The sequence below is a fragment of the Festucalex cinctus genome, chromosome 11 (assembly GCF_051991245.1).
Source record: "Festucalex cinctus isolate MCC-2025b chromosome 11, RoL_Fcin_1.0, whole genome shotgun sequence".
Lineage (NCBI taxonomy): Eukaryota > Metazoa > Chordata > Actinopteri > Syngnathiformes > Syngnathidae > Festucalex > Festucalex cinctus.
The window spans coordinates 28,910,582-28,937,723 of record NC_135421.1 but is presented as its reverse complement, the minus strand read 5'-3'; the positions used below and the strand labels follow the sequence as shown (position 1 = coordinate 28,937,723).

The 27,142-nt window shown below is 40.7% G+C and overlaps 2 protein-coding genes across 6 annotated transcripts in view; both read right to left on the bottom strand.

Annotated features, from left to right (window-relative positions):
* Window positions 1-19,533, bottom strand: part of myo16 (myosin XVI) — a 95,788-nt gene extending 76,255 nt beyond the window's left edge. Inside the window, exons 1-2 of one of the 5 annotated variants that reach the window (XM_077536118.1) lie at window positions 954-1,393; window positions 691-853 (exon numbers count right to left, since the gene is read on the bottom strand). In XM_077536118.1, the coding sequence (XP_077392244.1) occupies window positions 691-718 (28 nt within the window). In that variant the 5' untranslated portion in view covers window positions 719-853; window positions 954-1,393. Of the gene's footprint in view, window positions 1-690; window positions 1,394-6,218; window positions 6,325-12,452; window positions 12,737-19,509 lie in introns of those variants that run through there. The other 4 variants (XM_077536122.1, XM_077536121.1, XM_077536120.1 and 1 more) reach the window with 4 other exon arrangements.
* Window positions 19,534-20,550: 1,017 nt separating this feature from the next.
* On the bottom strand, window positions 20,551-24,040 carry tnfsf13b (TNF superfamily member 13b). Its single transcript, XM_077536961.1, has 6 exons — window positions 23,549-24,040; window positions 23,314-23,407; window positions 23,150-23,206; window positions 22,277-22,401; window positions 21,519-21,669; window positions 20,551-21,397 (listed from the first exon to the last, which is right to left on the bottom strand). Exons 1-6 carry the CDS (start codon window positions 23,759-23,761, stop codon window positions 21,285-21,287), a joined length of 753 nt encoding a protein of 250 aa, XP_077393087.1. The 5' UTR covers window positions 23,762-24,040; the 3' UTR covers window positions 20,551-21,284.
* Between the last annotated feature and the right edge of the window lie 3,102 nt (window positions 24,041-27,142).

Below are 27,142 nucleotides of genomic sequence, written 5' to 3'. Positions count from 1 at the left end.
ACGCAATGAGTCATTCAAATGTATTTCATTTTTCTTTCCACTAAAAACTAGACAAGAACTTGTTGATAAAACCAAATAATTTCAAGGTCATCTGCTCCTCCCCCACACACACAAAAAAAAAAATAACATAAAACCTTTGCATGGTCGAATGAATTGCTCCAGACGGCAGAAATGTGAAGGAGAGAGGAAGGACGGGCATTTGATTTCTCATGGAAGGTGAAAGGGAAAGCGCCGCTTCCACTTTCTCATTCCGCCGGCTATCAGTTATTGATTGAACGTGAAACATTCCACGCAAACCGCAGCTAATAACGCGGGCACGCATGTGATATTTGTTGATGCACGTGAAGAATTTACAGTCTCATTCTCATGACTCGTCACACGCCACATGTCAATCATCCTTTCCAATCACCCCAACACTTTTTCTCCAAATCGTTCTCCCTCTCAAGCGATCCGCTCTCGTGTCAAAAAGCAACGGCAGACGCTCGCCGCTTTCCCTCGACTGCGACCTGCCGCAATCCGCCGGTCAACTTCGCACACGCGCGCATCTGCAGCATTTCTCTGCAGCGCGCACCCACACGGGAAAAAAAAAGAGACATTTGAAGTTTTGAGGGCTTGCGGGTACTTGGATTATTTTCAGAGCGTGCAACAAAAAGCACCCGGTGATGTCATGCTACGCCACATGCTACTTACAGCATTTGATGAAACGATAGTGAGACATTTTCGAGTTGTCGGCGTCCGTCAGTTGAAGGAGGTCGAAATCTTGGCAGGCTCGAGCCGGTCAAGCGGGCGTCCCGATCAGCAGCTACAGGTTCCAGCGCAAACCGGATGCATTATTCATCCGGCTTCCTGCACACTATCCACAAAAAAAAGAAGAAAAAAACAGAAAAAAACTGTCCTCCTTGCGTGTGCATTATTGAGCACGAGCAGCAGCAGAAGCTCCGATTTCAACTCACGCACGCGCGCTCACGGCGACATCCGGCGAGTGAGCCGCCGCCTCCTCCAGCTCCTCGCCTGCAGCATCTTCCCAGCCATGACCGTCACACGTGTCCCCCGCGTCACTGACTGACAGCCGGCTCGGCCCACCTCCCGCTCAACACACCCCCGATGACGCAATGCTCTTCACCTCCACACGCACGCACGCACGCCGGTTGCCTTATCTTTCATGCACATGTATTGAATTAATTTCATTCATTTAATCGCAAAGACAGATGTGAGGAACACACAAGGTCGTCGGAGAAAAGCGATGAGAATGGAGGAAAATGTCACTTCAGCACAGGGAAGAAGAATAAGGAGATCCTGTGTGGATGGTTGTATCGTAAAGAATGAAAGCGAAAAAGAGAGAAAGAGAGAGAGAGAGAAGCTGCTGCAGTGCGGCTGTTGGCGCACCGACAGGTTCAGAGCGTGTCAGTCGCTCTTCAACTCGCCGCAAACGGATTGCGATGGGAAGTGTCCTTTTTCCTACCATGCGTGTAGCTTGAGGCCGGTACGCCCACGTTGAACTTACTGTAACAAGATGTGTGTGCGTGTGTGCCGTGTCATGTTAGTGTGTCAAAGGGGAATGAATGGGCAAGCTTTGCATTTGAAAAGAGGATTTGCATGCAGGAGGGCGACAACGTGAGGAAGGGAAAAAAAATACTGTAGATGTACAACATAGATTAATAGGAGGAGTCGCGTATACTGATTGCTGGATAAGAGATACTGTATATTAGGGGCCAACCAATATGAATTTTTTGAGGCCGATGCCGATCACATGGCAAAAAAAAAAAACAATTACAGATGAATTAAAATGAATTCATTTTTGTTCCAGTGCAAAGGGATGTCTTGCATAAAAAATAGCATTCAATGACAGCACATAGCTGTTGAACAAGAAACCAACATTAAGAACTAATTTCTTCACAAAAATCCATCAATCATCCATCCATTATTTGAAGCGCTTATCCTCCACTCACTCCGAATTTTAATATTATTGAGGCACTGCATATTCCAATAAATCTGCATACAGTTATTATGCCTATTCATGTTGTAGTATAGGACAGTTTAAGACAAGAGCAAAACATGTCTGCCATCTAGTGGTGGATGGTGACATTACAAATTAAAACTACAGTCGACCCCTGCACATTTGTAGATTTACATTTTTGTGGATTTTTTCTTTTTTGTCCATATTTTTGATTTTTCCCATTCTTCTAAGGGATTTTTAGCTCAATTTGCCCCTGTTTTGGGTGGAAAACATATTTTCTGAAGAATATTATTGGTTTGTAAATAAAATAAAATAAAAATGTAAAAGAAAATAATTTTGGCCAATTATTTTTGGCCAATGTGCGAAGGGTCAGAATCGGCCGGGTCAGGTTACCGTTTATGCAACCATTCTTTGCAGTTGAGAGGCTGCATCAAAGCCTTCTGTATGCTCTAGCATAAAAATAAAAAATAAATTAATTAATTAAAAAGACGTATAAATATGTCTTTGGGACACTTAGGACATTTAAAAAAAACATATTTACACGTTATTGGGAGCAAATATCAAACGAGTTAATGAACGTCAAGTTATGTTCACTGCATGGTCTAAAACAGGGAACCTTCCGATAAATAAGTCCACTCGCATTCTGTCGAATGAGTGCAGCTGATTGTTTCATTGTGTCTGAAGCATCTGAGAGTGCACTACCTGCAAGCAGCCAGCAGAGGCACTGTCGCAATCTGAACTCACGCAAGCTTATTGGGAGTTAGAAATTCAGCACTGTTCAGCTCTGTACTAAAAATAACGAGTAGCGATTGTTAATTTCACCATAGCCAATGGTAGTCAAATGCCCATCCCGAGTGTGCAGTGTGACAAAAGCCAATTTGTGACACACATTTAAGAAATATGACATGCAGTGCAGGTTTTTGCTGCAATTTCTGCTGGGAGAAAACGAGCCAATCTGTCAAACGGATAAAAAGCACGTGAAAGGCAGGTGAGATTTATTTAGAGGAGAGAGAGAGAGAGAGCGAGAGAGCTGCAGAGGCATCTTGAAAGGGAACCAGGAAACGAGAGAGTGAGAGAAGGAGGCACAGATTGGAAAAATGGATGTGCTCGAGTAATTCCTGTCACTGGAAATCAGGTCAGAGAAAAGTGTTACATCGTCTGACAAACAGCGCCGGGACAACTACGTGAGGATAAAGTGTGTGCATGTCTGCATGCACAGACAACCCCAACAAGCTTGCACTAAAATTGCACCCGATTAATAATGCATAGACACATCGCTAAGACGCAGAGATTCACACCTCGGCTGCGGTGGTGAAAACTGAAAACAATACCCACCCTCCCCTCCATCGCTCCGGCGATGACACCACAAGCTCACAGCGCAGGATGTGACTGTGAAAATGTCATGCTTTGAGATCCAAATGTCACATGGCATTAGAGCAAGCGTGTGGAATAATTGTTTTGGTTTGGCTTTGCTCATGGGCTCCCCCTACAGTTGTGAGGTGAAATTTATGACCAAACCACAGTTGTTAATAAAAATTAAAAAAGAATAGTTTTACAAGTTCATATATATATATATATATATATTATTACAATACAATTATAGCTAAGTTTCATCATTAAAACAGCGTGTTGCGACATGGCCCTGGCTGATATTTTATACTCTGCTGCCATCTTCTGGGCGTTTTTTGGACTACCATTGCTTTAAGCGACCTCTTAAGGTCAGAAGCTGCATCAAAACATTCTGTGTGCTCTAGCATTAAAAAAAAAAAAAGAAAAGAAAAAGAAAAAAAGACAAAGTATTAAAAAAAACACATATTTACACGTTTTGGGGTTTGAATGAGTTAAGAATATACAGTTATACAAAATGTGCATTAAATATAAACAAGCTTCAGGTCCAAATAATTTGCTCCAGAAAATGAGAAAGTTGCTCCACAAATGGAGTCATCGTTTCGCAAAACTGCAGCGCGGCGCCTGCAGGGACGTGTTCCGTTATGGAGCAGCGAAGGTCCCCGGCTACAAGGTGACACAAGTTCTCGTGTGAAACACGGCGCTCGAAGGCAAGACGACGCGTCGCTGATGAAGCAGTGAGCAAGTAATGGGTGCGAGTCACGTCCTAATAAGTTTGACCTCGCTGCTGCTGCTGCTGCTGCAATTAGGTCATGCACCAGAACACAGCCGGGCTCACAGACAGTGCAGACTTGATTGAAGAAATGATTTTTCTTCACGTGTCTCTCAGTAGCCTGCAGTGGAAGAACACGCCAGCATTCTCACAGGAGACGAGCATGTTCGCTTTGACACGCGTCATCCTGTCAGCGTCGCCTTGGGGCCAGTCAGCATTGTGGCTGCGTTCCCGCCACGTATCGGCACTTGCATGCTGCGATAACGATTGAAGACTTACTCTATGTTATAATCGACACAAATATTGCACGACTCGGGCTGCTGAAGATTCCCCAATTACGGCAAAGCCGAAGGCGGGTGAGAAAGGTTTGCCGTGAATGCATTAAACATGAAAAAGAGAGATCTCTTTGAATTAATTATTCATCATATTTGACATATTTACACAAATAAATATTTATTCCTCATACCAAGCCATTTTTACCATTTTGAATACTATTTGCATGAATTCAGGATGAAGGAATTTATGTACTCAACTGCACACAGAAGCAAGGCGAGAAGAACCTTCAAATACCAACAACAACATGATTTAGAATTACTGTTAACGAGAGCAAATGAGAGCCAACCTCCGCTTTAGATGAAACCACTTCGAGCTTATTGAGGGCATTTTCCACACTTGCATTATTTCTCTCTTAAGCTTCAATGTAAAGTTTGCGGTATTTATTATTATTATTATTATTACTTTATAAATTTATGTATTAATTAATGAGTGCAACGAGTGCACAGCTTTGCTTTTTCTTTGGCTTTTTAGTGCTAGAGAAGGACGAGCTTCAATAAGAGTTTTTCGAGTCGAGCCTGAAACTAGTACTGAATTCTTGTTCTAAGTGTTAAGTTACTGTTTCATGGTTTTTAGATTTTACTCTTGACATGAGTAAACTTGTGTTTTCACATGTGACGAGAATATCAACACTTTGGCAACACACCTTCGGCCAACACTGAACTCGAGATGGATTCTTTTGTTGTTTGTAGCATGTTGGCGGGCATCGTGGCCGACTAGCGCTGGCTGACCTTGCGTGTTCACTTCTGCTCCTCAACTCCAAGAAGTCTTAGCCATGAAGTGTGAATCTAAATGCAGAACATGTGCCTTAAAGGCACAGTTGTGCATAATCAAGTGCAATTGCTTGTTGCCAGATGAGAGAAAACAGGATATTCAGTGTTGAGCGACGGCAGATAAACCACTTCATGCAAATTTGTATGCAAATTGATCGCTGTTGCGTTTTCTCCCCAGACACGATCTGTCAGCGCTGTTCTCACGCACTTGCCCGAGGTGGCCCCCCCCAAAAAAATCCAATGTCTTACAATAGAGTGTTATGAAGTTTTGAATCTTGCGCACAACCAGCACAGAGTCAGACCAACAGATCTGCTGATCAGATGGTAGTCCCGGGGACAGATTATGCATCCCATATCTAAATGCTGATCCTTCCATCCCCGATGTAATCCCTTTCCTCATTCAGAATGGCGGCCAAGATGGGGAAAAAAAAAAAAAAAAAAAAAGACTGTTAAAGACTGCCGGCTGGTTTTGCAGTGACCTCTAGCCCCTCCCTTCCAACTTGAGCCGTTTGTCCCTCAGGGGTCAGCGTGGGTCAACTGGGCCATTAATCACAACGGCCTGATGAATAGCACTGAAGCCAGTGAAGCGGCATGCCGAGATGAGGAACAACTGTTAACTCAAGGGAGCCGGTTCGAGTACGGCCAAGGGCGAGTGATTGACCTTGGGGTGAGAAGTTATCACCAAACTTCCCTAAAATGACTTCACCGTAAACGAAAGCCAAGCACGGCGTAACAAGTTGTGAAACTCGGAGAAAAACCTTGTTAGCGCGTGCTGAAATCAGTCTTGCACAATCAGCTGTTCATTTCCAGCCCCCACCCAACAAACACACACACACGGACATTGTTCCACACCCAAATATATATTTCGATCGGCGGCAACTGCAAGGCGACACATCTGCTTTTAAGTGGCAACCCCGAAGAATCACATGACAATCACGGCCATCCACAAACATTTCCATCACTTGTGTCATCCGAGGGAGCAATCACACCTGCGAAATAAGCCCGAGGAGAGGCGAGGTTTGGAGAAAAGACTCACCAGCGAGAGTCCATCCACCGGAGAAGCGCCAAGGGAGAAATGCGCGCCCGACCGACCGAGCGACCGAGCGAGCGCCGGAGACCCAACGACGGCCGCCTCCCCCTGCGCTCCGCCACCAAATCAATTTCACACTCTCCCACCTCCCCGCCGCTGTGATGTCATTCATTCATGCCTTTCTGCCGTAACCATGGCAACTCTACTGCTGGGATCCGCTCACTCCTTTACATCTCTCTCGCTGTCTTTCTTTGTCCCTCCCCCCCCCCCAACTCTCCAGACCCCGATGAACCCAGCCCACTTACTCCAGTCGAGAGGTACAGTTACACCCCCTCCACTCGCTCCATCCACAAAAGCTTTGCTCCAGTCCCAGACAAGTAGGGGGCACGTGGAGTCCCTCAAGCTGAAGAGTTTTGCAGGGGAGCGGACTTTTGTCAAGACAAGTGTCCGATAAAGACAACTGGCGGACGAGCCAGACAAAAAGCAGCGCCTGGAAAATCTCCCGTTTCGACACGAGGCAGCTGTCGCATTTGGGCGCAGACGCACAACAAAAACATAAGACGTGTTTGAGCCCTGTGAACAGATGGGTTTGTCGGTGTCTCGCTACGGCGACAAGAGTCCAAAAAACAAAGCATGAATAGTTAATGACCACCGCCGTCGTTAATTGGGTGGCATGTTGACCTTGGAACAGGGGAAGATAAACCTCGTGTAGGCTTTACACTCTCACAAGCTGCTTTTTCCGGAGTCTCCAGTCTTTCCTGAATTCTTGCATTTCAACACGGCTATGAAATATTCTCATTTTCCACATAAGTTATCAGTCAAAGTCTTGCTCATAACTGACAGAAAACGTAACTTTGAAAGGTTACCACAGACAAACCAGGAAATATCGTAAAAAAGGTTTTCACAAAACAGTGGTAACTGCAGAGGTGGGGGGTGAGATACCTGCTACTTCAATTTTCTGTCTACTCGTGAATAAATTTGAAATGCTAAAGGGTGCCGCATGATGCCTGAAATGGTGTCACTGCGGCAACAAAAGTTGGTTAACTGATAAAAAGCACTCAACGAGGATGGAGGGTGTTTAAGCATTGCTGAGAAAATGGAGCTAGCCTCAGTCTATCGGATTGATTAGCACATCATCTGCCTCTTAATTAGCTTCTCAAGCTCTTGGAAATCTAAATCTTGCTCAATCTCTGAACTGGCTTTCACACATTTACTGCCTCACCCACCACAAATTCGATTAGCACCTTTTGACACACATTTTGGGCTGTCAACACACACAGAGAGGCATATTCACTAAAAGTTTGTGTCGCCTTCGCACAGCGCTAACCGGTAAAAAAATGGAGCAACCGGGGAGCGCCTAATTCACTAAATGCGCAGATGGGGAAATCCGTCACTTAGTGAACTGCCGACCAGAATGCGCCGGTGTTATTTGCGCGTATCAAAATATGCCCGCCCCAATGCAAATGAGACTCATTGATATAGAGCGTCTAATTCATAAACGCCAGCGCAAATAGCCACACAGAGTTTGCGTGACGCAAATAACGTTTTTGGAAAGCATGTATTAACCTGACGCCACCTCGATCCCGGGATCATGACAGCAACTGTTACTATAACAACCATGTTCTTGACGCAATCATCATTGCCATGTGTGGTAAATCAGGTGCACATTTGCTCCAAGCTGTCAGTTTTGTGGGCGTGCTTGCGCCGGTATATGACTAGAGCAATATCCTTTGTGAATAGGTGGCTAACTGGGCGCAGACTGCGGGTGCAGTTTTGGTGCAATATTTCGCGCTATTAGCGGACACGGCACATTCTTAGTGAGTTTACCCCACAGTGTTAACTGTAGATGAAAGCTCGTTTAACCTAAAAGTGTCTCTAAAAATGGAAAGTTAGATTTGATTCTGGCGACATGATGAATCTTGGGATTTATATTGTTCAAAATCATTACTGAACAGCCAAATGGGGGCCATCTTCAAAACTGACCTCCAAAAGGTAAAGATTGCTAAATTGGCCATTGGGGTGGCAAGGGCAAAGTATAGATTTGATTTTTGACTTTCTGAATGTCTTCTGTGTTTTATGGTGGGCATTGTTTCACATTTTAGAGTTTTTACTTTTGCAACTCTTTTTATCTGCATTTTTTTTCATCACTTCAAACCTCACCCACGCCACTTCCCTGTCTTGTTGCTCTCGTTGTTTCTATCATCAACTGCTTCTTCTTCACATCTACAAATTTCCTTCATCTTTCATTCTATTGTTGAAGACACCAATTTGACATTTAGTTGGAGTATCATCGCATTGTCAGTCAAGGGGGGGCGTCATGCTCCATTAAGTCCTGACCTAATTTGATTAGAGTTAGAAATGGTTGATGACAGGCCTGAAACTACAACCAGACATCATCTTTCATCTCGGTTAAAAGTCCCCGCACAGCATCGCTGACGGATCAAAGCGGCGCTTTAAAGAGAATGTGTAACCAACGGTGGAAATCTATTCGGCGCTCCAGCGAGCACCGACGAGCGAGCAGGAGAGCAACCCCCGCAGGTGGACAAGTGTTTATGTGCAAGGGGGGCGGGTCCTTGTGTCCGCGGGTGTGTTTGCGTGCGTTACAGGTTTGATGGCAATAACGGGAGCACAGCAGTGGAATGATTACATTTCACACACCTGCCCTCCTACACGATGGGGAGGACCAGCTGCCTCTTGAATCACTCGTTCTCGCTTTTCAATTCCGCTCCGCTTCTCTGATCGCGTCATCTCCTTTACAATCATCTCATGGAGAAAACGACACAATTGTACAGTCCCGATACCTTTTCCTGCTCAGTGAGCAAGTGAAAGTTGGGCTCACACAAGGACACTGTATGGGAACATTTGGAATTTGATGGGTGGATCAAAATCAGTATTTGCTTTGCTTTAGGACTAATAAATCTCGAAGCTACAAATATGTTGCGTCATATTTGCTTGACCAGCCATCCGTTGGGTGAGGAGCGGAATTAGGACCCAACACAGGGGGGTGGTGGAGCCTATCCCAGCTGGCTTTGGGCAGTAGGCGGGGTACAACCTGAACTGGTTGCCAGCCAATCGCAGAGCACACAGAGACAAACAACCATCCACACACACAAGCACACCGAGGGACATGTATGTCTTTAGAACGTGGGAGAAGACCGGAGTACCCGGACAAGACCGGAGTACCCGGACAAGACCGGAGTACCCGGAGAAGACAAACGCAGGCACGGGGAGAACATGCAAACTCCACCCAGGAAGGCCGGAGCCTGGACTTTATCTTGCGTCCTCAATACTGGAAGGCGGACGTGCTAACCAGTCACCACCGTGCCGCCAAACACAATCATAAAATTTTTTAAAAAAATCTTCAAGTCAAATGCCCCTTATAAGAACAGAAAACATCCAGTAGTGGTTCCCCACTACAAGCAGATGAAGAGCAAATCCCTGGTCAGATGCACATACAGTAGAGTAAATATAGCTTTGGCAAGTCCTGGCAAGCCCAGAGAATGAATGACTCTAATGCCCCTTCTTGACATAGTGTCCAATAATAGTCCTGGAAGGGAAACAGTGTGCGGGACTTCCACCGACAGGAGAATGCCAACTTTAATATGAGGAAAGTCCATAGGGAAGATCATAGTAAAAGGCTATGCTTTGATTTTGATTTATTTTGATTTTTTTTTTTTTTTTTTTGCACAGAAGGAGATCAACTGAGGGCAACTGTTGGAATTTAATCTTGGCCTCCTGGAAGTGTCCCATTTCCCAAATAAATCGCCGCTACCAGCTGTGACCCCCTCGACTACCACCTGTCATTAGCTTTAGCTGGACAACTGCCTGCTCTCCTGAGCCTCACTTGGGACACAGCCCAAGATGTCCTCCTCAACGAGGGTCATTTTCCACCAGATGGAGACCCCCAAGATGTGCAGGATCAACACAAATACCATCATGAATGCTTGATAACCATTTGCTGGAATGCAGCAGTTCCTCCACTAGGGCTGAATAATCCGAAGCAAGAAAATCATGCAAGTTGACTACTAACAGCAGCTCCATCTACTAAACCTGGAGGCCTGTCACAGAATCATTTGGACCCCAATGAAAGCAGACTGTAACATCTAAATGCATACATACTGTATTAATATTTAATATTGTACACCGGACATATCTGGTGCATCATACTGATATATCACTATTTATTACTGTCAATAATATACTTGTCACTTTGCGCAAAATTATGCTGTTAGCATAAATAGAAAATATTTATTTAAATTAAAAGTTTTTGTAATATCTTCTCAATGCTGATTTTTTTTTTTGCTTATATTTATCTTTAGTGGTTATGCATGAATATTGCTTCTGAGTGAGACAATTTAATTTCCCTCAGCAGATGAATAACATATTTATGTATCTACCTAATCTGTCTAGTGATCACAACAATCCTGGTGTAACTTGACAGAGTAAAAATTGCAACCAAACCCGTGCAAACCATTGCACCACAACTCCGCATCACAGTCTGCCCTAATTCAATTTAAGGGTAAGTTAAACCTATGTTTTTCCCTGGTAATCCCACCTCCACCCCCCAGCATCAATCTTGTCTGCTCAGTCAGCTGCCAAGCCTCTGATGTCAGCCACGTAAAATGCTATCGAAATGATAGTCAAAAATAGACAACGACAAGTTTCTTCCCATCTTGTCTTTGTCATAAATCAACCTACAAGCATAGGTTTGAGACCATGCGGTTCAACGGTTGACCACAGCAGCGTCTAACATAACACATTCACTGCCATTGACGGTTATAGACGTCAACGTTCCATTTTCGCTGGGCAGTGAATGAGATCAGAAGAAACGAAGAGTGTTGACCCACATGGGGGCTCACCTATAGCACTGGATTGTGGGAAAAATGTCAAATTGACCAAATTTAGATATCGGAGGTTTTCGCAAGACAGCGATTTGTTATACGTTGGGGTAATTATACTAAATTGATATGGTTTCAGTTTCGTAACGTGGGTTCGATCGCTGGCCCTTGTGACCATGTTGGTCAGTAGGTGAATGCGATGTCAGTCAATGCGATGAATGCTTTGAGTGTCTTGAGATGGAAATGCACCATACAACTGAAAGACCATTTATTCATTATTAGTTATTCGAAACAAGTAACATAACGTGATTTGTACTGACTCAACAAAAATTGATCAGAATCAGCCGCATTTGTTATTTGTACTTGCCTCCAATGCTTTGAGGTCGAAGTGAGACAATACGAGCGGGACAAATATGCAGCATTAATATATTATAGACACGTTCATGAATTGTAGTAGTAATTTTTTTATTTTATATTTTATTTTTATTTTATTCCTTTATTTATTACTATTACAATTATTAATTTATTTATTTGTTATGTTTATTTTTAATTTTAAACCACTTGGCAAAAGGCCAATTCCTATTTGAAGCAGTTATCAGTGATGATGTTGCACAATTCTGCACTAATGTAAAATACAGCCACGATAATAAGCATGCCTGTTAGCTAGAATTAGGTCATGTGAATTTACAGTATTTACCTAAGCCAAGTAGTTGTTGTTGTTTTTTTTTATTAAATACATCTTCAGTTATATTTCATTAGATTGAGCAGGTGAACCCGATGTTGTGGCCAGTTAGTGTTTAGCTACAGAAGTGTTAACCCAACCTCCCACACAGGCCTGCAGTCTGAATGAGCCCATCTGTGAGCTCCTGTGAAACAAAAGCAGAGTTTGGTGTGGTGACACACAGCCAGAGTTATGTTCTTCTCCAACACCGTCAACAACACAGAACCGCTTTTTTTTTTTTTTCTTCTTCCTATCGGACCCCATGTTTTGTTTCTACTTCCTCACATGACACGGCCTCTCTTGTTTCTTGCGCGTCTCCTTACAACAGCATCATACGAGCGCAGACTGACGAGGTCCTCCGAGAGTGGGATGATTTCCCCAGGTGGCATTCACAGACAGCCTCGCAGGCTTTTTTGGAGTGTTTGTGTGCACAATGAAAACCTGCTTTGCTTAAAAAAAAATAAAAAAAAATAAATGCTGCCAGCAGTATCTCAAGGCAAACAACAGCTTGTAAGACTGAGTGAGACAAAGAAGGAGAAAAGGACCAGTTGGGAGACGATGGACACTTAAAAACAACCTTTCATTGGCAAGGGAGAGGAAGTCATGTAATAGCTTTACTATTTTAATTATAGCAATAATAATATTAACAAACATAGACTAGTTAAACAAACGCAAACCGACCTCAAAGTGACAGCATCCTTCAGTTCCTGATCAGCTCCTTTCCGACCAGCGGGAACATCCAAGAGGCCTCAGCACACACACACAAAAAAATAAATAAAAATAAACATTGACATGCGGCGAGTGTGAATAAAAACTCTCCAGCTCCCTCCAACATCCACTCTCATGAGCTCCAATCCTCGACTGACATCCCATCAGAGAGACTCACAGAGAAAGGAGTGAGGGGAGGGGGGGGGGGGGGTGGTAGTGGCTAAGGGGGTGGGGAGTGTGCCAGTTTGAGTGAACCAAAGTGGGGAGGGGGTTATTTTAAAGTCCAGAGAGAAGAGAACGTTTACAACTTTGTGTCTCTTGACGTCATGCTTTGGGGATGTTTTTCTTCAGGTGGACCTGCGGCCCTTAGACAAGGTGGAGGAAATTACAAACTGTTGAAAATAGGAGTCAGTAGTCTCATAAAACCGTCAAAAAAAAAAAATGCCTGCTAGAATTTTGTGGGCATTCATCAGAAGCACTTTAAATGGTGGCAGGTTGTCATGACTGTGTTTTGGGTTGGGTCATTGCGTTATAGATGTTAGATAGCTTCTGCAGTTATTATGTCCTTTGTGATGAGTTATTATCCTTATTTAAGTCATGGGGTCATTCTGTTATGGATGTATTACTGGTATGCTTATGCAGTTACTATGTCCTTTATAATGATGATGTTTTAGCTTTATTCGCTAGTTTGCCAAGTTTTATGCAGTTACTATGTTCCTTATAATGATAATGTGATGAAGATGTTTTATCCATATCAGCTACTCTTAGTTTGGCAATATTGTACGCGGTTACTCTCTTCCTTATGATGATAATGTGATCAGTTGCTATGTGCCTGTCTTAGTTTGTCTAGTCACTCTTCATTTATTATATAGGCTTTATTGTGTCTTCACCGTTCTGCTCACCGTTAAGTGTTTTCTTCCCGGACATCTGAATCCCGCCCCGCTCTCTCATAATATACTCGTTTGACGGCTTTTTTTATTCTTGACAGCAGTGGCCTGAAACTCCTTTTTGTAGATATGAAAGGAGGAGGAGGATCAACTGTTGCCAGTGCTTGGTGGCGATGCGCGACACAGGCCAATTCAATGCGCGTGCGTGTGCGAGACGGAGGGTGGGCGGGGAGTCAAACAAACGGTCAAACAATACAGTGAAAGGGAAAGCGTGCAGTTAAAACAGAAAGGGCAAATAAAAGAGCAGTGAGGAGCAGATGTGCAGAGGACAAATACAAGACCAGAGCAAATCACCACCACGTTAGCCCCCCTTGCCCACTCTTCTAATCCCCTTAAGACTTTTCTCCATTCCGACTCCCTAACTGCGTCTGATGGTCATCGGCAGGACAAACATAGCCGCAAGCAAGGACATAGTAAAATGGAGGAGGAGAATCAATTTAGGAAATGTGAGTCAAGAAAAAAAAAAAAAACACAAAAATGCAGATTCAGCCTCACTCATCGGTACTAGATTAAAAAAAAGATACAATCATAAGCTCCAAACCTCCAAACCAGCAGGGGGCATTGCAGAGTGTATTGATTAAGTGACAATTACGGGACAGTTGTAATAGATTAGAATTGTAGCTGCCAGGAGAGTCAGCTTTGAAATTAAATACATTTAGTTTAATTTCATTTCAATATTAAGATTTATTTTATGCATTTGTAAGAATTTTGTTGTTTTAAGGGCTCGTTTTTTTTATAGTGGAACTAATGTTCTTTATGTGCGTTTTGTATGGGGACGCTAATGACTGACGCATTGCTATGTTATTCCTGGTAAGCCGATGGAAAGTCATCCTGAAGAGCTGCTGCTGTTGTAGCTGCTAGAAGAAGCGATTTTACTCCTCTCCAGTACATGCGGCCAAGGAGGTAACATATTTGCAAGCATTTGCACTCTTTCTGTTAGTATTTACGAGGCCTTTTGGAAGTAGTGTACTACTGTTAGCTCGCTAGCATGCTAGCGCTAGTCCATTAGCATGCTATCATTGTTGGCAGGTTTATTTAGGGTATGTTTACAGATCTATATGGCAAATAGATGTTATATCTTGAATGTGTATATTTTTATGTTCCCTGTGAGAATTAGTTTGTGTTATTTAGCTCTTTAATATGGTGTTTTCTGTATTTTGTACAGTTCTCACGGCATGCTTAACCGCAATAAATGCCTGTTGTAACAAGAACCACTTGGACTTGTAATTTTCGACTGGAGGGGCGTAACAAGAATGTTTCCGGAATATGATATGAGGCCAAAATGTACTTGATCATCGAATTAGATCTTTTTTTTAATTATTTAAAAGAGACATAATGCTTTCTTCTAGAGATCGACCGATATGCTTTTTTCAGGGCCGATACCGATTCCGATTATCGGTAGTCAAGGAGGCAGATAACCGATATTTGAAGCCGATATTCATTTGCAGTAAAAGTTAAAATGTTGGCACCAAATTTTTGAATAATGCAAACCCTAACCGTTCTTTACAATGGATTCTCACACTACACTTTTCATTTTACATCCTTCTATCTGCAATAAGACGGTGGTGGCGGGGGGAGTTAAATGTGGGGGCCAATGTGACATTACCTTTTATAGCATTTGGGATACTTGTAGTTTTATTCTATAAATGTTATATTTTTATATTTTGAAGTAATAGGAGGAACCCTGTCATTCAAAATGTGCATCAGCTGTGGCATTACTTATTACTACAGCAAAAATAAATAAAAAAAATTCCATGAGAAAAACTATTCATCCCTGAACACCATACAGTTCTTGTAGACCTTATTATGATTATTGTTATTGTTACCATATAGACAGTTTTGATAAGCTGAGGATCTTAAATCGAGAACAGCAATATCATGCTACTCCTCTCCACAAGAGAACTGTCAAAAGACACTTCATCATGTAGTTTACTGCCACTTAGGATGCCCCAATCAACGCAGAAAAATGTCGAGTAAAATAACTTGGTTATAATAATAGTAAGAATAACTTGGTTAAACAGACATTGTTGCGGTGGACCGCTGCCAGTTTCTGCTGTTTAATGTGTTTTACACTTATAGACACGTGTGTGTATATGGGCCCACTATTCTCTCACTACTGTACTGTACTGTATCACTTAATGGCACAGATGTACTTGTCTAAGTAATAACTGGGCTGCAACATTGCTAATTCACATTAACAAGCACTATCTTAGCTGTCCACATGAATAGTTACTAACACACGAGAAAGTTATACAACACACCAAACATGAGCTCATTATTCAAAGTATGATGCACGTAACGAAATTACATCACTGAACATTAATTGCAGCCGTGTACGGCCGTAGATGTTACATATTAGTGGCATCCATTGAGAGGATAATGTCCCAAATGACGGCAGACATGACGTGAAAAGAGAGACAAAACGAGCAAATAAGCACACTATACTTTAGTGCACTTCTCTACTAATGCCTAACATACGGAAGAGAAGACGTTCGTGTAGTTAAACGGTGTTTGAGACACTTAATTTGTTACGGAGCGGACTTTAACGAGGTGCACAACGAGCTGTCAATCAAATCGACGTCGAAGCTTAAGGCACACAATGGCAAACCAGTGCGACAAATAAACACAATATAAAGTAACTAAACGCTATTTAGTGTCATTGTGGCATCTCACTGCATAATAACCGCTATGCAACAAGTAATGGACGTGACCCAGAATGCAATGTGTGCGTCACGAGAGGTAAATATAATGACGTTACTCTACTCTTAACATGGAACTAGACAATATAATAATGACAACTGTTAATATTTTGAACCTTTCTAACAAACATTATTTACTTAATTAAGTGAAAATGTGTGTGATTCCCTCCCCGAGTAGTTCAAGTAGCGAATTAGCTACTGGGTGTTAGCCTACATGCTAAGCTGAACACACCACTGTTAGCTAGCGGGGATTCAATGCAAGGCAATGCAGCTCCATTCATATAGTGCATTTAATACACAACATAATTCAATGTGTTTAGCTTATCACGGTGAAACGATCGGCGGAGTCTCTTCTCTTTTAACTTACCTTCGAAGCATGTGTCTGTCGCGTTGTGTACGTGGGTGCGTGTGTGACCGGCTACTGTGATACAGGCATACACTACTGATTGGTTCTGGCTCTTGCACGGCTAACCAATCAAATGCTGCTATGGGCGTTACATTGCTGGAGTTGGACTCCATAACAGACAGAGACACTCTGGGCTGCATTCGAAGCGAAAAGACGGAGTTTTAAATGGATCGCTCATATCGGCCGTCAGATTAATAAAACAGACCGATACCGATATGTACCAATATGTCAAATATCGGCCCCGATTATCGGCCCGACCGATTATCGGTCGATCTCTACTTTCTTCACACAATTTAAAACAGTTATCATCAGATGTTATTAATTAATTAATTTATTTTTATTTGTAATTTTAAACCACTTGGCAAAAGGCCAATTCCTACCTAATTTCTATATTAAAATGAATTAATATAATTAATATAACATTATTGAATGTTTCTTGAGAGGATGAATTTAGTTAGCTATAAGCTATTATCGTCAAAACTATAAAATAAAATAAAATCCGGAGCAATTTCATTTTGTGTGTGGTAATCTACAAAGAGATTCACTGTTCAAATTTATTGAAATGTTTAGTTGTTGTTTTTTTCCCCGTGATATGCTAAATTATTGAGAAGACATCTCTGGTTTAGATTATTCAATGAACCTATGACATGCTGACATAAAAAAAAAAAAAAAACAGATAACAGATTTACCTGGTTGTGTAATTTCACACTTGACAAGTGGGCAGGAACTCCTGAGACCTGTTTGCATATAAGCAATTAAAAATTCAATTTTCCAGTCTATAATATGTCCCTTTAATATCTTTTTTTTCTCTCTGTGAATGTTGCTTCTGGGTAAAGTTGCTCTTTCTGTTCATATTTCAATTGTGAAGTACTTTAATGACTCACACGGCCCTTTTTTGTTGCCTGCGTGTTTCCGTACGTTGCCACTGGGAAAATAAAACGACTTTTAAAAAGTGCACCAGAAAGACAGAGTGCTGTTATTTTCATGAGTAAGGATAAAGTTGGAGGGCATTGGGATGAGATGCAGTCAATATTTACAGAGACTCCCTCAGCCTTAAAGTGTGTGGTCTGCTGTCAGCGCTCCATCCTGGAGCCATAAAAGAGAGCAAAGTGCAAGATGGAGAGCTTGACATGCGCTTCTCATTCATCTCCTGCAGGGGACAATGAGAAACCATTTCACTTTACAAAGTCCAATGATGGCCACACTCCAGTAAACTAAGACAATATTTATAACTGTATCTATACAGTAGAGTACCACAAATGATCATCCCAAAGCATTTTAAAATAATTTCAAACTAATTTTATCTACATGTATATATGCCGAAGACTAACAGTCAACTTCATGGCTTTGGCTCCACCTTGTGGCATCTTAGAAACAGAAAGAGTACAAAAATGTGAATATGCGATTTCTCCGAAATGTTAAAACCCCCCGACTACAATTACTGCAGCTTTGTTGAGACACTTCTTCATAACAATCTTCGTGTATTATTTCCATGTATGTGTTACAGTGCCTCCTGGTGGCCAAGGCTCACACGCCTGCAGGAGGCCAGTTGAATTAAAGCATGAAATTACAATGTCAATCAAACTGTTTAATTCTTTAGATTCTATTTGATTAGGATGAAGTATAGGACAATACTGTAAAGGGCTATTGTTCTTATTAAAAACAAAAAAAAACAAAAAAGTACCAATATTTTTGTTGGCAGCTGTAACGGTTTAATTGTATTTTCATTCATTTCAATGGGGAATGATGATTTGAGATAATATTGTTTTCAGATACAAGCGAGGCTAGTGGAACGAATTCAACTCCTATGTCCAGGCACCACTGTATATGTTGACTATGTTTCTCAGTGCGTCAACATTTTCTTCAGAGAATGAAAAAGATATCAAGTTGAAACATGCAAGGCATATGAAGAGCTGAACTTTTAATTTCCTCCAGTTTAGATAGGGCCGCGCACCCACCGTTTCACCATGATTTCATTCCAAGACAAGGCTCAACCGTCTGAATTATAGATCAGCTTATATTCAGGCGGAGGAGAGATTTAAAACAACGCTGTTAAAAACAAATAAAAAAACCTCACTCGGCTCTCGCTCCAGATCAAAAATAATTAGCGTCGTCTCAGGCTGGATCGGTTGAAAATTTTTCCGAACGGCGAGCTCGCAACATCCAAGTTTTGTTGCTGGATTAAATCCTCAGCCCGTCCTTAAATGATAAAACCCGAACGCTGATGCTGCCAGTTTGACTGGAGAGCTCTGGATCAGCATGATGACTTTGGGCTGCCTGCAGCAGATCAAAGTAATCCCCAAATACGAGTACATGGAACAAGCATGTCATACATGTATGCACAGTGAAGAAATGTTGTTGTTTTTTCGTAAATTTGAAGTTGACATTAATTTTGTCTGCCTGTTATAGAGCTGGCAGGGCTACTGAACTATAGTTGCTAACGTTCAAACTTTAAAGGAATAGCAAGTTCAGACATTTTCATATCATCTAAAATATTGGCAGACCAGCCTTTACATCTCATATGTTGTGACTCTCTCAGTTACAATAAGGACAATAATAAATCTGCCATTGCCATGACAATCATCACTTCATCAGTCATCTACTTTAATGATAGACCATGTAAAAGTGGACCAGCTATGACACCTGTTGTGTTGTTAGCTCTCTCATCAGTCCTAAGGTGATTGTTGTAACTTAGCAACAACACGTAAAAACGTGTCCCAGAAAGAATATCTTCCTTGTGAAAAGTTGAATACACATTTCTTGTTCCAAGGGTGACGCAGTGTTAGCATTGTAGCATGTAGCATTGTTGTTAACGTCATTAGTCAGAGATGCTAATCACACATTTTTAAATGCATTTGCCTGAAACTTTACAGCAGCGTTAGCAAACCACTGTTGCGTTAAATATTGAAGACTAATTAATGAAAGTAAAGTATTTCCATGAATGCAGCCACGAGTTTTTGACATTTCGAGTAGCTTACCTTTGACAGTTGCGCATGCGCACATTTGTGCCACCGAGCACGAGCACGTCGTCGCTCGACGTTTTTTTCTTTTTTTTTCTTTTCTTTTTTGATTTTGAAAAAATCTGTTACTCCAGCATGAGCACAGCGTTGTTGCTACTGCTGTTGAATGGCACCTTTTATTCAATCAAAAATAGTGCAAGTTATGCAAGTTACGAGAGTGGTGTGATATATTAATCTTGCTGTTTAAATATGTTAGGTCATCAAAACATGCTGCAAATGGACGTCACATGACTTAAAGACATCGACCAACAATGTTAATTTATTTTAAAGCATATAGACTTTATTGTATATTAGCTTTGAAAAGCATTTAAAGTCAACATTATCACCCAATTACTTCAAGACAGGTTAATTTTAAATGTAGGTATAATATGGCTGATATTGATAATGTAGCTCTACAATACCACCATTTTTGCTTTTCAAATTGCAATTTCAGTTTTTATTTTCATTTTTTTATTTTGAAATGTTCTTTTTACTTAATTTTAACAGTTTTTATTATTAATTCATGCTATGTTTTATTTCATTCGTTTTCATTAACAATAAAAACCTTTGTGTTTGTGTGCCTGTCTTGTGTTTTTTCCAATGCATAGTCGGTGCCAGCATGTGTACTCAGCAGGTCTCATTTCCTGATTCCCCGGTCAGATGCTGATTTCTCTTTTGTATGTCGGGTCCACAATGACATGAGCTTCCGCCAAACATGCCAGCCGTCGCCATGGAATCACACAAAGGCGAAGCGAAAGGCATTTTTATATCATGTTTGACACATTTTGCCTCCAAAGGGGACGAATGCTTCTCCTCTGCAAGCACTTCCTTCTTAGCATTTCTTGAAGAACGGCTTCTGACCCCATCCCTTGTCTTCTGCCTTACAGCATCACCGTCCGCTTTCCGCTAATGGCTGCAACTCTGCCTCCATTTATCCATTAAGGCCATTTGGAATCACTCTTCCTGTGCCTTCTATTTTTGACTTCTTTTTTTTTCCCTCCCACTCCTCCATCACACCACAAGTCTCTCAATTTGCCAAATGGAGTCATGACTCCCAGGGCACGACGCCATCAGGAGGCGACCACCCACTGCGCTTTGTCGAACTTGATAGCCCCTTAGGATGCGAGTTAGTTGATGCGGGGGGGCCTTTTAATCGCGCGTGTGTCAGGCAGGATAAATTCATCAGTGCGTTCAAACTGAATGAAAGTTAAAATCATTAAAACGAGTTTTGGATTAGTCACATTTATTTCATTTATTTAATATTATAATCATTATGACTATGTGACTGATGTTTTTGAGAAAATTAGAAAATTGCATGAAATGTAAATTATTATTATTATTATTATATTTTTTTAAATCATCGTATTCACATCTCAAGTTCAACCTCTGAAAATGTCAAAACAATTGCCACAATAATGTGGATTTTATGTGCTTTTTAGGTGCGCTCATAAGTTTACATACTTTCAAGCACAACTGCAGCTAATTATGATTACACAAGCATGTATAGTATCTATCTATCTAAGCTAGCTACTGTACAGTTTAATTAGCTAGCTAGCTAGCTCTTTCATTTTATATTTTAAACTGGGTGACACGTTATCATATAAATTAAAGAGAACGGTAAAAAAAAAAGAAGAAGAAAAGAAATCACATCATAAAACACCAACGTTAGGTTCCCGCAACGTCAAAATGTCTCTTGTCGCATGTAAGGTCACCAGAATGGCAGATCGCTCCGCTCTCGTTTAAGGCGAGAGGCTTTAAAGCAGCTTGACAGCGCCGATGAAGGTGGCGTCTCCGTCCAGGGACACGTTGGCAGTGGACCTGGGGATCAGCAGCTCCAATTGGTCACCGACTTCCAGCTTAACGACACCTGAGGGAAACGTCAGCACAACTTTGAAACTGGCATATTGCGGTTCGCTGCTTCGCACGCGACTCGCTGCTGCGGTAAAGATGGTGTGCAAAGTAGGTCGTCAATAATCCTCATAACGCACCTCCTGTGTAACATGTGTTGTAAGGGTACATGCTGTCCATGCTCTGGATGCAGCGGAACAGGATCACGTACTGGGCCTCGTCGCCCACCACCGTCCTCTTCCTGCGGACCACCACGTGGCCCATTGCAAACCTGCTGTCCATGTAGTACACCTGATCACGACCAGAGGGGGGGGAAATACAGGAAGGGTCTTTAGATAATACAAACAAGATCATGCACTGTCATGAATTTAAAAATATGTTTATGGCCAAGTGATTCATCGATCAGGTCATTGAAGTGAATTTCTCAGGATCATTTTTTTTTTTAAATCGTTTCCCCACGTGACGTCCTTGTCTTATGTACCCACAAGATAGCCGAGAAACGTTAAAAGCTCGTTTATTCCTGTACTTGTTTGATCATTCAGCTAAATTAACCGAAATATGAGCAGCCCCTATTAGAATCATGTCGTGAAAAAATGCAAATGAGAACCAGAGGATGACTAGAAGGTCAGATAAAAATATTCTGACGTTTAATTGTGCTTGGCTACAATGCATTCCTCGTTGTGTTTGTAGTTTTGAGTGGTGGAGAGCTACTACTTTGTACTATAAATAAATCGGGCACTTCTGGTAGCCTACTCGCCCCTCATATATATTCATTTTACAAGCATGCATCATTTGCATACACCGTTTTCTAATCCGGAAAGTGCATCAGCTTGCAAGGTAGGCCAGCAGCGCCTCCGTGTGGTAAAACTAAGAAATGACACAGGTATGCGCTCCTAACCTGACTGTAGACAAAGTAGAAGCCCTCCTCTCGGACCAGGATGTTGTCCCCTACGGCCTCGAGCGAAGACCCTCTCCTCAGGCCAGTCTGCCAAGGGATGCCCGTGTATGGCTCGAGGGCAAAATCTGATGTAAAAAAAAAAGACACTTTTATCATAATTAATATTGTGCTGAGAGATTGTGATTTTCTATAAATGTTGTATAAGTGCTCATTTGAAAATGGAACCACTGGAAGAGATTATAGGGGGATAAGGTGCATATTGGTATTTATGTTACCTAAATAATAATAATAATAATAATTCATTACATTTGCAAGCGCCTTTCAAGACCCTCAAGGACGCTGTACAATTAATGTCGAAAAATTATTAACATGATAACGTTCTTTATAATAAATATAATAATTTACGCAAATTTGTGTCAAGCTAGTAGCTCTTCGCATTAATATGTACCCAAGAAGTAGGCTTCCTCTTAGGTTTAAAAATGTTTAGTGACCTCTGATTGATGTGTTCAGGTGGAAAAAAAATTAAAAAAAAAATGGATGTGAAAAAGCGAGCTAACGTTTTTAAAAGGTATTCAATGTACAGTGTTGCCTTGAGTAACAAGTTTGTTTGTTTTTTCCATACACTGATTGTGCTGGTCTCAAGTAATTGTTGCCCAATGAAATAAAATGTTCCAGCCCCCCTGAAAAAAAAATGTTTGTAATGTGTTTTTTAAAAAGAAAAATATAGTCGATAATATACTTTTTTAAAACTACATTAATGACATGAATACATAGAAAAAGCCAAAAACAAAAAAAAAAGCACAGACTGATTATCGTCACATCTGTAAAATGTCTTCCATTCCAGAGGTTCCACTTTTCATACATTTTCTTTACCTTTCCTGAAGATTTTCCTGCTTTTGTTCGCCAACAACTGGAGACAAGATTGTGAAACTGGGGAGAAAAGAAGCGCATGTGAAATTTTGGACGCACAATTTCTCTCTCTTTTTTTTTTCTCCTCATAAATCCAAGACCACTTCAAGCAAGCTCTTGTGTTTCACCTGATGTGTCAGTTGCAGAGACCATCCTCCTCCTCCTCATTAAGCTGAATGTGTTTTGAGGATCTTTCTCTTTGCTTCTCTCATCATTCACATCCTTAATTAAACACAACACCAAACAAAAACAAAAAAAACACCAACAAAAGACACATTCTATTACTTTCTTTGAAAGAGGACTTAAGCGTGACAACAAAACAAATACATATAACGAAAAAAAAGGGAAAAAAAGTGTCAAGACCTGCTCTCCATGACTCTCTTCCCTCCTGCGACACGCCTCGGACTTCAGACCCTCCACCTCGGCTCTGAGGACCACCAGCTGGTACAAGGAGAGCGCTGACAGAGATGACGAGGTGATGACCGCCAACGTGAGCAGCAGGACGGGCCGGGACAGCCTTCGGGCTTCAACGGCCTTCTGGCCCATCCCGGGATCCAATCGCAAGCCGACCGCCATTGTCAAGCTCACTCACGCTGGCACTGGGAAGACACAAGACCACTTCCTAGTGACGGCTGATGATGTTTGCTTTCACTTTCGTTCTCCTGCGGCCTCCGGCGGTCGAATAAATACAGTTACGAGAGAGAGAGAGAGAGAGACGCTTCCCTTCCTTGTTCTGCTTGGCTAACCACATCAACTTCCTGCCACAACTGACCTCACTTCGTGCTCATTAGGCTATCAAATGATCCATTTCCACTTTTTACATTGTTCATTGTTATTCAACGGACTGAAATAAGTGGAAATGCCTTTAATTTATTCCACGAAAAATATCGCTCTTTAATATTGTACATGAAAACAGAGGACCGTAATAATGTAACTACATCGAATGTAAAGAATTGAAAAGTTTGCGTATCCTGATTTAATGCTGCAATCCAAAGCATTGCGCTGCTCCTTCTTGGCCACCAGGAGGCAGTATAATAGTCATGTATAGACACAAACGAAGAAGAATCGACGTCTACCCCCACTACTGAAACTCTCCATCTTGTTATATTAGTCACTTTTTTTTTTTTTTTTATAGAAGATATAGAATATATGCCTGTGAGTATTGTTATCTGTCTAAATTTGTTGTTGCACATTTGATGTTCAATTATCTGTTGCATTTTACGCCGCCATGATCGATGCTAACTGTTAGCATGTGATTGTTTCTTGTTAGCACTAAGCTTAGCTGTTCCTTATTGGAATTTGCTCTATGTAATACAGTATTATAACTTAGCTTTCATAATTCTCTTACTTTTTGTAACATTAACTATTACATTATAGTCATACAATTAAGACTTATTTCAAATAATATCCTAATTTACAATGTAGCAACGTTATTCTCTTCAAATTATGTTGTTATAAAATTGCAAAATGGCCTGGCTGAAACCTACACATCCAAAAACATGTTTGTTCAACATTGCATCATCAAATAAAGAAAGCCGTTTTCAACATGTTAGATTGGTCAATAATCTGTAAAAATAATTATTATAATAATATTATTAATATATAATAATATAATAATAAAAATGTGAAATTTACCAAAATTTGACTTATGAGGTTTCGTATGTATATGTATGTATACATATATATAAAACAATTTTTTTTAATCATATATATGTATAAAACAATATAATCAAATATACATGACCATATGAACATAAAATTAGAGCTTCGCATCATTAGTGACAATCTCTTTAAAATTACACTATTCTCATAGATTCACTTGTTTTAAACATTAATGCTCACCTTTTTTCTTTTTTTTTTACATTAACGCAAAATTCATTTCTTTCCCTTTTAACATTTAAAATTCCGACATTCGTTTTAATTCCTGCTTGTTTTTTCTGACATTACAGCTTTATTCTTGTTAAATTTAAACTTTTTTTGTATTATTATTTTTGTAAAATGAACACTTTTTGTCATAACGTTGCTGCTTTATTGTCATTAAGTTGTTAACTTTTTGGTAACAATATGGTTAAATTCTCCTCCAATTTAATTGAATGTTACTCCAGCGTAATTTTATAGAGGACATTATAAGCTTTTGAGATTTTTGCTTGAGGCTACAAGAAAAAGCTTATCTCAAAATTAACTAATATGGTAGAACCGCCAAAAAAAAAGAAAAAAAAAAAGAGGAAGTAACAAATTGAAGCATTGAGCAGAAAAATGACAAAATTCCCTGAATATAAAAAGTGAAGTGGCATCAACAGCCAATCAAAATGATCTTGCATGAATAATTTCATCACTTTGAAAACGTGGCGATGTTTCATGTAATCAATTTTATTGCATGTTACAGCACAGAATACACAAAGTGAAAATATGTGCTTACAAAAGCGACGAGTGGATAAAAACCCAGAAATGGTGAAAGATGGTCATTCAGTGACTTCTTCAAGCTGAAGATGAAGACGAATCATTCAAATGTCTGCTTAGGAAATTTCTCCTTGTCAAGTGTTAATACAAAAAGTCAACAGAGTGCAAGTTAGTTACAGAAACAATCACATGCCAGCTTCTGAAAGCAACAAACACTCGCACTCCAACAGTTCCCATCAGTCAATCCTGATTCATTTATTCCTAAAAACAAACACATTCAAATCGACTTTGCAGCTGTAACAACGCGCATGACTCGGATAGAAGCCCAATTCTTAAATTTGCAAAAAAAAAAAAAGCAAATAAACATGGTGAGCGCTCAAGCCCAAAGAAAGCAAACCAAATGTGTTGCATTAAGTGCAGTGCGAACATGGGTCGGAGATAAACGAAGAAACCTCGGCTCACGATGCGCCTGAGGGTAAGATGAACAAATAAATAGAAGCTCGCGCGCTGATTGAACACTAGTAATGACATTCATAGCAGCTCTTTTCTTTGCCAGGCGTCGGCTTTACGAACGGTCGTACCAAATATGGCTGAAGAGCTCCGCTTGTCTACTCAAAATGGCTTCGCTGGTCCGCACTTTGAAAGCGAGAGCAGACAACTGGGTTTTTAAATCATCAAACTCCGCCGGACCCCCTTGAAAGACATCGGGGGGGAAAGGTTCATTAGCTCATTAACAGCCCTCCGAAGGAGTGCAGCCATTTTGGCACATTGTGGGAGGGTGACAAGATCCTTAAAGACAATTACGAGTGGAAAATGATGTCAGTTTAAGATTATAAATACAAACAAAAGATACAATACGCATGCATCCAAATGTATGTTGAAAAAAAAAATTGCTCAATATAAACACTCCTCCAGCATAGACTGGCTTCCTATTGTTATTCCAGTGGATGGATAAAGACATCTGACAAAGGCAACAATAACAAAAAGGCTTTAAAAATTCATTCTGGCACTCAAAGGGGAAATCTATTCATTCCATTCCAAGAAGGAAAGATGCTATTTTACGGAGGAGTATTAGGGCCACACTGCAATGGAAAAAAATAAAATAAAATAAAAAATCATGTGATGCTGCGATAAAGGAAAAAAAAAAAAAAAGTGATTGAGAACAGTCCGATGTTGTCTGGATAAATACCTTCATATTTCAAAATAAGTACTTTTATTTTAGAAAATCAAGTGGGAAAAAAAAAAAAAAAAAAGTTGTATTTTGTCAATATTTTCCTCCACTTTGGCCCTTGTACTCCTCCATGTTATTTTCATTATTCGTTATTTTCAAACTAAAAATATAAATCATAACAAGGATGCTCATGAAAGAATGAAATTGTTTTTTTTGTTTTTTTTACATGAATGAGCATGATTTTGTGTTACATAGGGCTGAACGATTTCAGGAAAAAATGTAATTTTAATTTTTATGACAGAAATTGTGATTTCAATTCACTATTTTTTTCCCCAAAATCAAGCATCAGGGCAAATATTTGCTATGTACATTCACATTTACAAATA

Coding starts and splice junctions, on each gene's coding strand:
- tnfsf13b (XM_077536961.1), bottom strand. CDS start 23,761: ATGGCGGTCGGCTTGCGATTGGATCCCGGGATGGGCCAGAAGGCCGTT. Junction 23,408..23,548: donor AAGAGAGTCATGGAGAGCAG/GTCTTGACACTT, acceptor TGTTTAATTAAG/GATGTGAATGATGAGAGAAG. Junction 22,402..23,149: donor CAGGAAAATCTTCAGGAAAG/GTAAAGAAAATG, acceptor TTTTTACATCAG/ATTTTGCCCTCGAGCCATAC.